The sequence below is a fragment of the Aristolochia californica genome, unplaced genomic scaffold, assembly GCF_029961685.1.
Source record: "Aristolochia californica isolate CCGP_79_NKW_82.1479 unplaced genomic scaffold, dmAriCali1.0.hap1 SCAF_10, whole genome shotgun sequence".
In the NCBI taxonomy this organism is placed as follows: Eukaryota; Viridiplantae; Streptophyta; class Magnoliopsida; order Piperales; family Aristolochiaceae; genus Aristolochia; species Aristolochia californica.
The window spans coordinates 1,430,458-1,442,541 of NW_027181771.1; the positions used below are offsets into that span (position 1 = coordinate 1,430,458).

The following is a 12,084-nucleotide window of genomic DNA, read 5'->3' on the forward strand; positions in this document are numbered from 1 at the left end:
CTCTGCAGAGAGATAACGAGTCCGCTTCGAAGATCTTTTTCTTCCTTTTTCTTGGTTTTCTGCTTGTTGGTATTTCTTTGTGGAGAGATTTTAAAGGTTGGTTGAGCGGTAGGAAGAGAACGAGTGCAGAATGGACGGCGGGAACAAGGGGCAGCAGGAGATATCGTCGCCGGCGCATATTCCGCTGCTGCCGGACATCCTGCAGAGCGTGAATCTCAAGTATGTGAAACTGGGGTATCGTTACTTGATTACCCATTTGCTGACTTTGCTGTTGGTTCCTTTAATGGGGATGATTGTAGTGGGGGCGAGCAGGACGACGCCGGAGGATGTGCGGCAGCTTTGGGTTCATCTCCAGTATAACTTGGTGAGCGTGCTGCTCTGCTCGGTGGTGCTCGTCTTTGCCTCCACCATCTACTTCTTGTCCCGGCCGCGGCCGGTCTACTTGGTGGACTACGCATGCTACCGTGCTCCCGACGCGTTGCGCGTTCCGTTCTCCACGTTCATGGAGTACTCCAGGCAGGCTGGGAAGTTCGACGAAGCGGCGCTTGAATTTCAGAGGAAGATCCTCGGGCGGTCCGGCCTCGGGGACGAGACTTGCGCTGCAGAAGCCATGCACTGCCACCCGCCGCGGCAGTCCATTGAGGCCGCGCGGGAGGAGGCCGAGCTGGTCATGTTCGGCGCCCTCGACACTCTGTTCGAGAACACTTCGGTGAAGCCCAAGGACATTGGGATCCTCGTCGTGAATTGCAGCACTTTCAGCCCCACGCCGTCGCTGTCCGCAATGATTGTGAACAAGTACAAGCTTCGGGGGAACATTCGGACTTACAACCTGGGAGGAATGGGGTGCTCCGCCGGCGTCATCGCTATCGATCTCGCCCGTGACATGTTGCAGGTGCACGGAGGGACTTACGCCGTTGTTGTCAGCACAGAGAACATGACCCAGAACTGGTATTTTGGAAACAAGAAATCGATGCTGATAACCAACTGCCTCTTCCGGGTCGGCGGCGCCGCCATGCTTCTCTCGAACAAATCATCCGACCGTGCCCGTTCCAAGTATAAGCTCGTCCATCTCGTGAGGACCCATCGCGGGGCCGGCGACAAGGCCTTCCGGAGCATTTACCAGGAGCAGGATGAGACTGGGATGGTGGGTGTGTCGCTCCCCAGGGACCTCATGGCCATTGCAGGCGAGGCCCTCAAGACCAACATCACCACCCTGGGTCCCCTCGTGCTACCCCTAAGCGAGCAGCTTCTTTTCTTCTCCACCCTCATAGCCAAAAAGCTCTTCAACTACTCCAAAATCAAGCCCTACATTCCGGATTTCAAGCTGGCCTTCGAGCACTTTTGCATCCACGCTGGAGGAAGAGCCGTGATCGACGGGCTGGAGAAGAACCTCCAGCTTAGTCCCGTCCATGTAGAGCCCTCTCGAATGACGCTCTATCGCTTTGGTAACACTTCCGCGAGCTCCATCTGGTACGAACTAGCCTACATTGAAGCGAAAGGGAGGATGAGGAAGGGTGATCGAGTGTGGCAGATTGCTTTCGGGAGTGGATTCAAGTGCAACAGTGCCGTCTGGCAGGCTCTCCGGGACGTCAAGCCTTCGCCCAGAAGCGCCTGGGAAGACTGTATCCACAGGTTCCCCGTCCAGTTGCCGTTCTACGATTGATGATTCTTCTTTTCCGCGACTTGCAAGCAGGAAGCAACAGAATTCGGGCATCAGATGCCATGATTTATAGCATTGTTATCAAGTATCATGTATATCAGGCTCTATTTTTATTGAATTTCAGAGTTCATATGTAGATGTTTGAAGATCTGAAGCATAACTATCGTCAAAATTTGATAAATTTTACTCTAAATGCGACATTACCCAAGAGAAAGATGACTATTTGGTTGATGAAACTCAATAATATGATCTAATAAGAGCCTCTCATATGTATCATCTTTTAAAATATTTCATGATGTTACTACCTTTAAAAAATCATGTACATACAGGTTTCAAATTAATACTTACATGCCTAAAATGTTCCTAAAGCTTATACATACCATTCAATATGATACAAGATGCCAATACAAGCCAATAGCTGTTTTAAAATTTTGAACTAATATTGTCGTTAATACGCGTTATTAATGATGAATACATTCGTCGTGATTATTTTTTAGTGACAAATTTACTTCAGTCTTTGCTAGTTTTCCCCGATCTACACTAGCTTTGCCCTAGCATTTGCCAAGTATGTTGCCTGATTGGAATGACAATGACTAGCAATAGAATGCTAAGAAGGCTTCCCACCATTGATGCCCTTCACAATGCCCGGTTTGACAGTTAATCTAGAGATGATTTGTGCCATCAATAACGAGAATTTATATAGAGAATTGTGTGTAAAATAAAATCTTTATAAGTTTTTTTACCCAAGAAATTGTTTCTTAATCTATTTTTTTAGAAAGATAAATCAATATCAGAAGGATCAATAATCATGCCTGAAAGTTATTGCATGCAAAAATTGACATTTTACGCTCAATTTTTTGTTATATTTTTAAGTTGTCATTCTTGTTTTTCTCAAGTCTCCTATTCGCTTTCAAACTCTAATGCAAGTCTCCTACCATGAAAAAAACTTTAATTGTATCCCGTTTCCTAATCGAGTCTTGTTTTAATATGCCTTGTTATGGAGATCCTCTTTATGCAAGATAACTGAATTCCAATTATTGTGTTCTCTAAGCACTGCGAATGGGAGAGAAAAAACTAGGGTCAACACTTTAGAAGTTTTTTTTCTTGACCATGATTTTCATATCTAGCTAGTTGAAAGGGGATCCCAAATAGAAGTATTTTGCATAATTCTAAAACTGGGGAAAGTCCAATGCTAGTATAGAGTTTGTTGGTGGAAGGTTGTATTTTTCATATGCTCAAAAAGTCTTTGGGAGGTAATTGGAGAATACCTTACCAAATTGTATTAACAAAAGGGAAGCAAAAATGAGTAGTTTTCTAGATGGAATGGTTTGGTTCAATCAAATACATTCTAGCACGGCCAATCCTCTAAAGAAATCCCTATACAAGGGATCGAAAGTATAGCCAGGTCAACCCCCATGTGCTTGTACCATGCTTGCATGCTAGTCCAATGTTGCTAACATGTGACACCCCATATAGAATACACAATAGCTCATTTCACCTTGGTATTCTATATAATAATGTAAAACTTATCCTTAATCAAAAGAATAACATCAAACAATTTTTTTTATCAATAAAGGCGCATGAAAAAAAAAATTCTAATTGAGTAATCTTTAATATTTACCTGGATATACAGGTATCTAGTCAATAACTAATCATCAATGTAAATTTTGAAATTCTCTACCTCGACATCCATGTGGTTACAAAGGACAAGGCATATCCAATGAGTGAAGATGGGACTATAAAACTAGGAGTGGGCATCAGATCGGGTTTTTTGGAGGTCAGATTTTTTGGGGAACCCAACCCAAAAAACCCCGATTTGGGTTTTTGATTTCATCCCATGGGTCGGGGACGAGATGGACAAAAACCAACAAGGTTTCAGGTTGGGGGCGAGTTTTCCCAAACCCAGCTTTAACTTGACTCAAACCTGACTATAGACGAGACAAAGATATAAAACGGGGTTTAGACAAATCGGGTTTAAGGGAACGAAGTGAGGATAGGTCAGGTTTAAGTTGTGTTTATGGGGACACGGGGTTATAAGGACGATGATGGTGTCGAGGTTGGGTTAGGCGATTAGGGTTCGAGTTTTGGTAAACTCAAACCCAAACCTGACCCGTGCCCACCTCTATATAAAATCCTGATGTTCTCCTTTGTGATTCCCTAAACTCTATAAGGATCTTCCTACCTACCTCTTTGATGATGTCATCCACTCTAGAGCCCTTCACGGGCTGCATCCTCACCATATCAAGGGCGTAGATAGAGACGTGGATGGACCGGATGTGGAAGTGGATGGAGAAGATGTGGAAGCATCTATATTGTACCAAAAATTATATGCAATGTAAATAAATAAACTATAAATATTTTATGATAATAGAAAATAAATTTCGAGTAGTCTTTAATACATCGGGTCTCTAGGTCTCAAGATTCCTATCCAAGTGGCTCATTGTCCTGCATCTCCGAAACCGTCAGATCGTTCTTGAATGGTGCAAGACGGGGGGAGTAGTAGCTTAGAGGAGGCATGGTGTAAGATGATTTGCAAATTATTTTTTAAATATCAATAATGCTACAAATAAAAATAACACTAAAGACTTTAAAATAAAAATATTAACGTAAACTAAAGTTGTTGATTATCTAAAGTTATTCAGATTCATTTTCATTTAATTACACTTCTTTTTTGTTTCCTTCCATACATTCATCTTCTCATTCTTCTTTTTGTTATTCTTCATCATATTCGTCTTCTTCCTCATCTTCATTGTCTTTATTCTCTACCATGTGAGTTGACACACTCACATTTAGACGGAATGTCTGACTTCGCCACGTGACCAACTTTATCGTGTACCTTGATAACACGGAGATTAATGATTGCTCTAACACATCAAATACATTACTCATAACCAATTTCAGAACTATATGTCATGAGCCACAATTTAAGGATCATTCATTTAATAAACCTGTTTTTTTTTTAAACGCCAATGCTAAAGGGTCGTCATTGCACCATGTTTGTGAATTAAACTCGCTCTTATTTTTTCACATCATTATTCATATTATTATTATAATTAAACTCGACCGAGGTTAAGGTCCCTCAACGGTTTCATCGATTACTCAACTTAGTAACTAAGACGATAAAAGAATAAATTAACATATTATAATTCATCCAACAACACAAAAACAAACAAATCCATGCTACGATCCCATTGTATTTCCCCTCCATCAGCATAAAAAATAATCTCCTCGTTGCATGGACATTATTCCATAGCACTTCAATTTATCAAGATATAACAATTAATATAGAGAAGTAAAAGTAAAACAGGTTATAATAAATCATAAACAAAGTAAAAAAAATAAAAATAAAGGTTTAGGTTTGAAACTTGGGTTAGGGTTTAGAGTTTTGTGTTTAAGAACTAAGGTTTTTAGTGTTTAAGGTTTAGGGTTTTAAAGGTTAAGGGTAATCTAGGGTTTCAAAAATAGGGTTTTATGGTTCTTGTACCACTAACTTTCATTGATAGATTTTGATTTTTTATGTAAAATCTGCCAAAATTATTTTAGTAGTGCTAGAAATAAACTTATTGCCTAACTTTAGAATCAATGAGATCAAATTTAGATTTTATTATGACCTAAAACTATTCTATGTAAATATATATTCATTATACTAAATAATAAATACTCATAATTAGATAAACACTAGACAACTTGTACACAGTTGTAGAAATAGGGTTTAAGGTTTAGGGTTTTTATTTTTTATTTTTTGGGATTAAGGTTTTTCATGCATAGGGCTTTTTACGGTTCCGGAACAGTAATAGGATCCGAACCACAATCTGGATCTGAAACTGGAACCGTATCTGAATCCGATTCTGTATCCGAATCCAGAATCCGGATTTAGGTCCGAACGAAACAACATATTAATTTAAACAACCCTAAAAAATACAAAACATAAAAATAAATAACCGCACTTACAGGACTGTAACAGCGGCCGGGAGCGGCAGAAGGGATGGTAGTGGCGGCACGACACGACAGTAGGGAGGTAAAGAAGGGAGAACAATACGGCGGCGGGGAAGAGAGGACAATTTGCCGGCGAAGCCCATTACCACCAGTGAATTTACTAAATTCGTTGGCGATAATGGAGAAAAGAAACCGAGGTCTCCGCCATTGAAATTAGATTTGTTGTCAAAGACTGCAAATTTTTAAATTCGTTGTGATAATGAGGCATCTTCCCACCTAATAGATTGTAGATTACTTAGCCTAATCTCCAATAGTGGGTGAGCTAGTTTAGAGGATCTAGGGCTTTAAATTGATGTACATGAAACTTAAGGTACATAACACAATAATCTAAGGTGTGACATGAAATAATATACATATCACAATAAAATTTAAATTTCACCACTAAATGAAATGGGACGAATGTATGTATTTGTTTTCCCAATCGTCGGAGATAATCATCATATAACGACGAAATAAAGCTTATAGCAAATGAAATATTTTAGAGTCTACTTTTATTTCCTGATACATTGTTTTAGTAACAAATTGATATGTTTACTATTAGATACTTTTACATATAGCTACCACTATTTTGTTTGATGCTATTTGCCCACAAAAATACCATATTTTGTCATTAAATACAGGCTTTAATAAAAAAATTAGATTTTCATCTGTAAATGTATGTTTTTAGTATCTTTTATTAGTATTTACTAAATAAATTTGCTTCACTAGTAGAAGTATTTTTTTCTTTCTTCTTTTTCTAGTGTGCATGCCCAGTATGAGACGACGGGGAATTTGAAATCGATGGGATTTGGGAGGATTTCATATTTTGGATTAGTTGTAGGGAAATGGACCAATGAGAGAGGTGCCCATTTACTTGCATTTTTAGAGCTCAAAATTTTAATGTTATAAAGCTTGAATCTCAAATACAAAATACTAATAAAAATACTTATTATGAGTTAGTCTTTAAAATTTATAAATAATATTATCATATCAACATGGTTTCTTGTCATGATTCTCAAGTTCTCTATACTTAGACAGAGGCAAATGCCATCTTTCCATAAGCACACTAATTTTCATGACTTGTTTCAAAACATCCAAGTCGGAACCCAATGGGTTATTCTTGTTTCAGCTTGCTTCCAAGTATAAGCATGTTATTTATTCTAATTCACAATTAAACAAACATGTTGGTAAGTCTTTTCTAACCTTATTTACTAGAAACTTCATGTTTAAAGTCTTAGTTAGGTAGGAAACTCCATTAAAGGTAGGTTTTGCTGACAATTTCAAGTGGATTAATCAAGAATCAAAGCGGATTTGATCTATTGAAAGAAGATATCAAGGAATAATCATGTTTTTGTAATTGTGTGGAGGAGAAGACAAACAAGCTGAGATCATACAACTTGACTTCATATGGCCAATTTCCACAAGTTAGGTAATCCTCTTGACTCATCATCTCTTAAGACTTTTTAATATTTCTTATGACAAAAGCAATAAGAGGCCCAAATGAGAGGAATGCTTCACCAAGATGCCAGCTTATGGCTACTATGAGCTAAGAGGTAAATGTTTGTCTATTTTTGCTTGCTTAGGGAAGTAGATAATTACATGAAAAAGTATTTTATCGATAATTAGGCTCATCTTATGATATATTGGCATACCCATAAAGTTTTCCCTATAGGCAATGTACCTTCGAGTGCGAGGGAGGAGGGGAAGAACATTCAATGTTTTGTCTAGCTGATAATAAATTAATCACCATTTTCCTTATTTTAATCTGCAAGTTAAGATAATCTCTCTTTTTTTATTGGCCATTAATATAATTATGCCATTTTTGTCGATGGGAAAAGCTCTCCTAACCCATCTCATGACAAACTAATAAACCAACAAAAAGAAGAAGAAGAAGAAGCAGACGAAGAAGAAGAAGAAGAAGAACACAAAGCATGAGAATCACCACCAACCCAACTATTTTGATGTGTTGCTTAACATGTAACATGTATTAGTAAAATCCATATTAGTATCAACTAATATATAAGATTATTTTAAGGTCAATTATTTATATACACCTTTAAAAAATAATACAAGTGTAATAACATCACTATACTATATAAGTGTTACCTACCTGTCACATAGGTGATGAAATTAGTCTAAACCCATAAAATAAATATTTCCAATTTTTAAGATAATTTGTAAAGTTGATGGCTATTTCTCAGACAAGTGGTTGGTCAAAAATATATTTGACTTAAAAATTCCCAAACAATGACACGAACTAGCGAATATGACCTAAATGTTATGTAAAAGTTTTTTTTCCTTTGATCAGAAAAACCCAAAAAGATTCCACTAGATAATTCCCATTTGTCACATTTGGTGAGGGAGATGGGTGGGCATATCTGCCACCATGGCCTTAGGGTTGGTGACCCACCATGGAGTGAGGAGATAAAATGGGGAATATCCCATGACATGACAAAGATATTTGAGAATTTTAAAATTGTGGGAATTTTATGAATTTTTGGTGGATTCTAATTGTTGGATTAATTGTAAGGTAATGCACTAATGAGAGAGGTGTCCAGTTATTTGCATGGTTAGGGCATGGTGCACCATTCTACTTACACTTAGATTATTATTGTAGGATCATTGTTGTTAATAACTAAATTTTGTCCCTATCATAAAAGTATCATTTATAATTGAAGGTTTTGATTGTTGTCTTCGTTATAACTTGCTTGTTGTTGAGTATGTTACATTTTTATTGCTTTAGGTACTTACTACCCTAGAAATCATCAATCATGGATAAACACCTTTTATTTAAAACAAAAAAAGGTTACTACCCCTTAATCTTATTATCCATTTGGAGAAATTATTTTTAATTTTATGTAACAATATGTTATATATATATATATATTTATTTATTCTAAATGCTTGAAATTTTACATGTTACTAGCTCAGGTCATAAAATTGCGACGATTTGAACGATATATTATCGGATATTTTAGCCCTTCAAATCAAAATTTGTGCTTAAGAAATCAATTTTTAAAAAAATATATGGGTTTTTATTGCTATTACAAGTTAATTAACTTGATCGGAGGACCTTGATACATTATACTGATGAAATATTTTATAAAAAAATAAATAACATAATTAAAAATTTTAAAGTAAAGTAAAAAAAATCCTACTTAATATTTTAGCTTTATATAATATTCATATTTCATAATTTATGCCCCCATATTTTTTGCTAGGGTTGCTTACTAGAGGATTAATATTTTTTACTAGAGGCTCCATAGTAGCTATGGAGCGAGATTTTGGTCAAGTTTGGAACTGCTGGGAGCTACCACGTGGATTTGTAGGCATGTATCTAGAATTTCTCGCAGCCTCGCGAATCGAAAGAAACAAGTAACGAGATATATGCGTGCGAGGGAGCCTCGCTGGAGCCTCTAACACGCATGCCTCGCGCCACCGTTGACTAGAAATGGGCCTCGCTGATCCGGGATAGCTTACCCTGCTTCCATTGGCGAGTTCTCCGCAGAGAGACATCGAGTCCGCCCCAAAGATCTCCTCTTCCTGCTTCTCTGCTTCCTGTTTAATATTGTTTTTCTGCTTCTTGAATCTCTGGCTGGAGAGATTTTAGGGGTTCTTTGGAATCGGTTCAGCGGTAGAAGCCGAAGAGAACGAGTGTAGAATGGACGGCCGTGACGGCGGGAACATGGGGCATCAGCAGATCCCGCCGCCGGCGCATGGCCGGCGATTGCCGGACTTCTTGCAGAGCGTGAATCTCAAGTATGTGAAACTGGGTTATCATTACTTGATTACCCATTTGCTGACTCTGCTGTTGATTCCGTTAATGGCGATGATTCTTGTGGAGGCGAGCCGGACGAACCCGGAGGATGTGCGACAAATTTGGGTTCATCTCCAGTATAACTTGGTGAGCGTGCTGGTCTGCTCGGTGGTGCTCGTCTTCGGCTCCACCGTCTACATCATGACCAGGCCGCGGCCGGTCTACTTGGTTGACTACGCGTGTTACCGCGCTCCCGACGATCTGGCCGCCCCGTACACGAAGTTCATGGAGCACTCGAGGTTGTCTGGGAAGTTTGATGAAGCGGCGCTTGAGTTCCAGAGAAAGATCCTCGAGCGGTCCGGCCTCGGAGAGGAGACTTACGCTCCGGCAGCCATGCATTTGATCCCGCCGCGGCCGTCCATGACGGCTGCGAGGGAGGAGGCCGAGCAGGTCATGTTCGGCGCCCTTGACGCTCTGTTCAAGAGCACTTCCGTGAAGCCCAAGGACATTGGGATCCTTGTCGTAAATTGCAGTCTTTTCAATCCCACGCCATCGCTGTCTGCTATGATTGTGAACAAGTACAAGCTTCGGGGGAACATTCTCTCTTACAATTTGGGAGGAATGGGGTGCTCTGCCGGCGTTATCTCTATCGATCTCGCCCGGGATATGTTGCAGGTGCACAGAGGGACTTACGCCGTGGTTGTCAGCACGGAGAACATTACCCAGAACTGGTATTTTGGGAACAAGAAATCGATGCTAATACCAAATTGCCTCTTCCGAGTTGGCGGCGCCGCCGTGCTTCTCTCGAACAAATCTTCTGACCGGTCTCGTTCCAAGTATAAGCTCGTCCATGTCGTCAGGACCCATCGCGGGGCCGACGACAAGGCGTTCCGATGCGTTTACCAGGAGCAGGATATCAATGGAGTGGCGGGTGTGTCGCTGTCCAAGGACCTCATGGCCATTGCAGGCGGGGCCCTGAAGACCAACATCACCACCCTCGGTCCGCTCGTGCTACCCATCAGCGAGCAGCTTCTTTTCTTCGCCTCCCTCATTGCCAAAAAGGTCTTCAATAACTCGAAAATCAAGCCCTATATTCCAGATTTCAAGCTGGCATTCGATCACTTCTGCATACACGCAGGGGGAAGAGCTGTGATTGATGAGCTTGAGAAGAACCTCCAGCTTCTGCCCCTCCATGTAGAGCCATCTCGAATGACGCTCCACCGGTTTGGAAACACTTCCTCGAGCTCCATTTGGTATGAATTAGCCTACATTGAGGCCAAAGGGAGGATGAGGAAGGGTCACCGAGTTTGGCAGATTGCTTTCGGGAGTGGATTCAAGTGCAACAGTGCCGTCTGGCAGGCCCTCCGGAACGTCAAGCCGTCGCCCAGAAGCCCGTGGGAAGACTGTATCCATAGGTACCCCGTGCAATTGCCGATATATGGTTGATAATTCTTCTTTTCTGTGACATGGAAGCAGGAACCAAGAGAATTCCTGCGGTGGTCACTGATCACTGGTCATTGGCAGTTATTGTGTTGCTCTGTTGCGTTCATGTCTTTTGTTTTCTTTTCTTTTAGATTTTTTCTTTTTTTCTCTATTAAGATTAGCATTGTACTCTACCATTGGAGTGTCAAAAGGAAATTTTATCTTTTCCCTTTCTCTCTTTTTTTTTTTTTTAAAGTCACTTTTATCTCTTTTGGTTCAATCGTGTATTGGGAACTTTTAATCATTGTTTCTCATTTAAGACTTGATGAGAGTAGCTGTTAGCATGTGACATCATTGAATTTCATTAAATATGAAACTGTGTTTCTTCCCTTGCATTATATTTTATATTCTTCCTGCTGCTTGTGTGGTAATGTTTAAAGCAGTTTGTGCTAGCCATATCCACTGAAAAATCAGCATGTACTACCTTTGCCTTTGATATTCAAAAGAAAAAAGAAAAAAAAACAGTTTCCTGTGACATGGGACTTTGAATTTCTTGTGGCATAAACATTTTTTGTTAAGACAAGGTGAGTGTATTACTTCTTGCTGAGTGGAGGCCTTCAATTTGTTGAAATAACATTCACGGTGCTTCTTGAGTGTAATTTTAGTTTGAAGAGCTCTATTTTAGTCTTATGTCATACCTGAGCTAGTCTTTAAATTTGTTTTTTCCAAAATCAATGCTCATTGATGTTGGTCAGAAAATTTAATTTTCAAATGAATAAAATTAATGAGATTAGTGGCAGCAAAAGGGTGTTCAGAATGACCTGCACTGGAATCAGATCAGCTTGTTACTACTGCCAATGCGTCCATGCTCTGCAAATTTTTTGGGATGGTTGTTGTTCAGAAATCTAAAACCAATCTCGAGAAGCAGCTCATTCTCTCAGTATCAAGAATTTTATCACCTATATGCCTTTTCAATCTGGCAAGTATTTGCTCCCAGCAGTCTTGCTTTGTAGCTTACATCTACTGCAAATGAAGAATGAAAGAGTTGCATCTTACATTACAAGGGCCACATTAACACTTTTACAAAAAATTAAATCCTTCTCAACACGAGTAACATGGCAGCTTCTGTGGCAAATGCTGAGTCCAGATGGAGCTCACCTGTTTCAATCTGTGCTCTGGTGACATTGTTTGATTTCTATCAAACACAACAATTTCAATTCTTTAATGTTTTTCTTATGTTTGTCGTCAAGAAGAAAAAATTTAAGATTCA

General features: G+C 39.6%; 2 protein-coding genes across 2 annotated transcripts; both read left to right on the plus strand.

The window, feature by feature from the left end:
• Positions 1–130: 130 nt before the first annotated feature.
• On the plus strand, positions 131–1,663 carry LOC137939248 (3-ketoacyl-CoA synthase 4-like). Its single transcript, XM_068784486.1, has one exon. The coding sequence runs from the start codon at positions 131–133 to the stop codon at positions 1,661–1,663; it is 1,533 nt and encodes a 510-aa protein (XP_068640587.1).
• A 7,469-nt stretch (positions 1,664–9,132) lies between these two features.
• Positions 9,133–11,048, plus strand: LOC137966365 (3-ketoacyl-CoA synthase 4-like). The gene has a single exon (XM_068812954.1). The coding sequence runs from the start codon at positions 9,297–9,299 to the stop codon at positions 10,836–10,838; it is 1,542 nt and encodes a 513-aa protein (XP_068669055.1). The 5' UTR covers positions 9,133–9,296; the 3' UTR covers positions 10,839–11,048.
• Positions 11,049–12,084: the final 1,036 nt, after the last annotated feature.

Bases quoted from the DNA above. Each gene is read 5' to 3' on its own strand.
- LOC137939248 (XM_068784486.1), top strand. From the start codon at position 131: ATGGACGGCGGGAACAAGGGGCAGCAGGAGATATCGTCGCCGGCGCAT.
- LOC137966365 (XM_068812954.1), top strand. From the start codon at position 9,297: ATGGACGGCCGTGACGGCGGGAACATGGGGCATCAGCAGATCCCGCCG.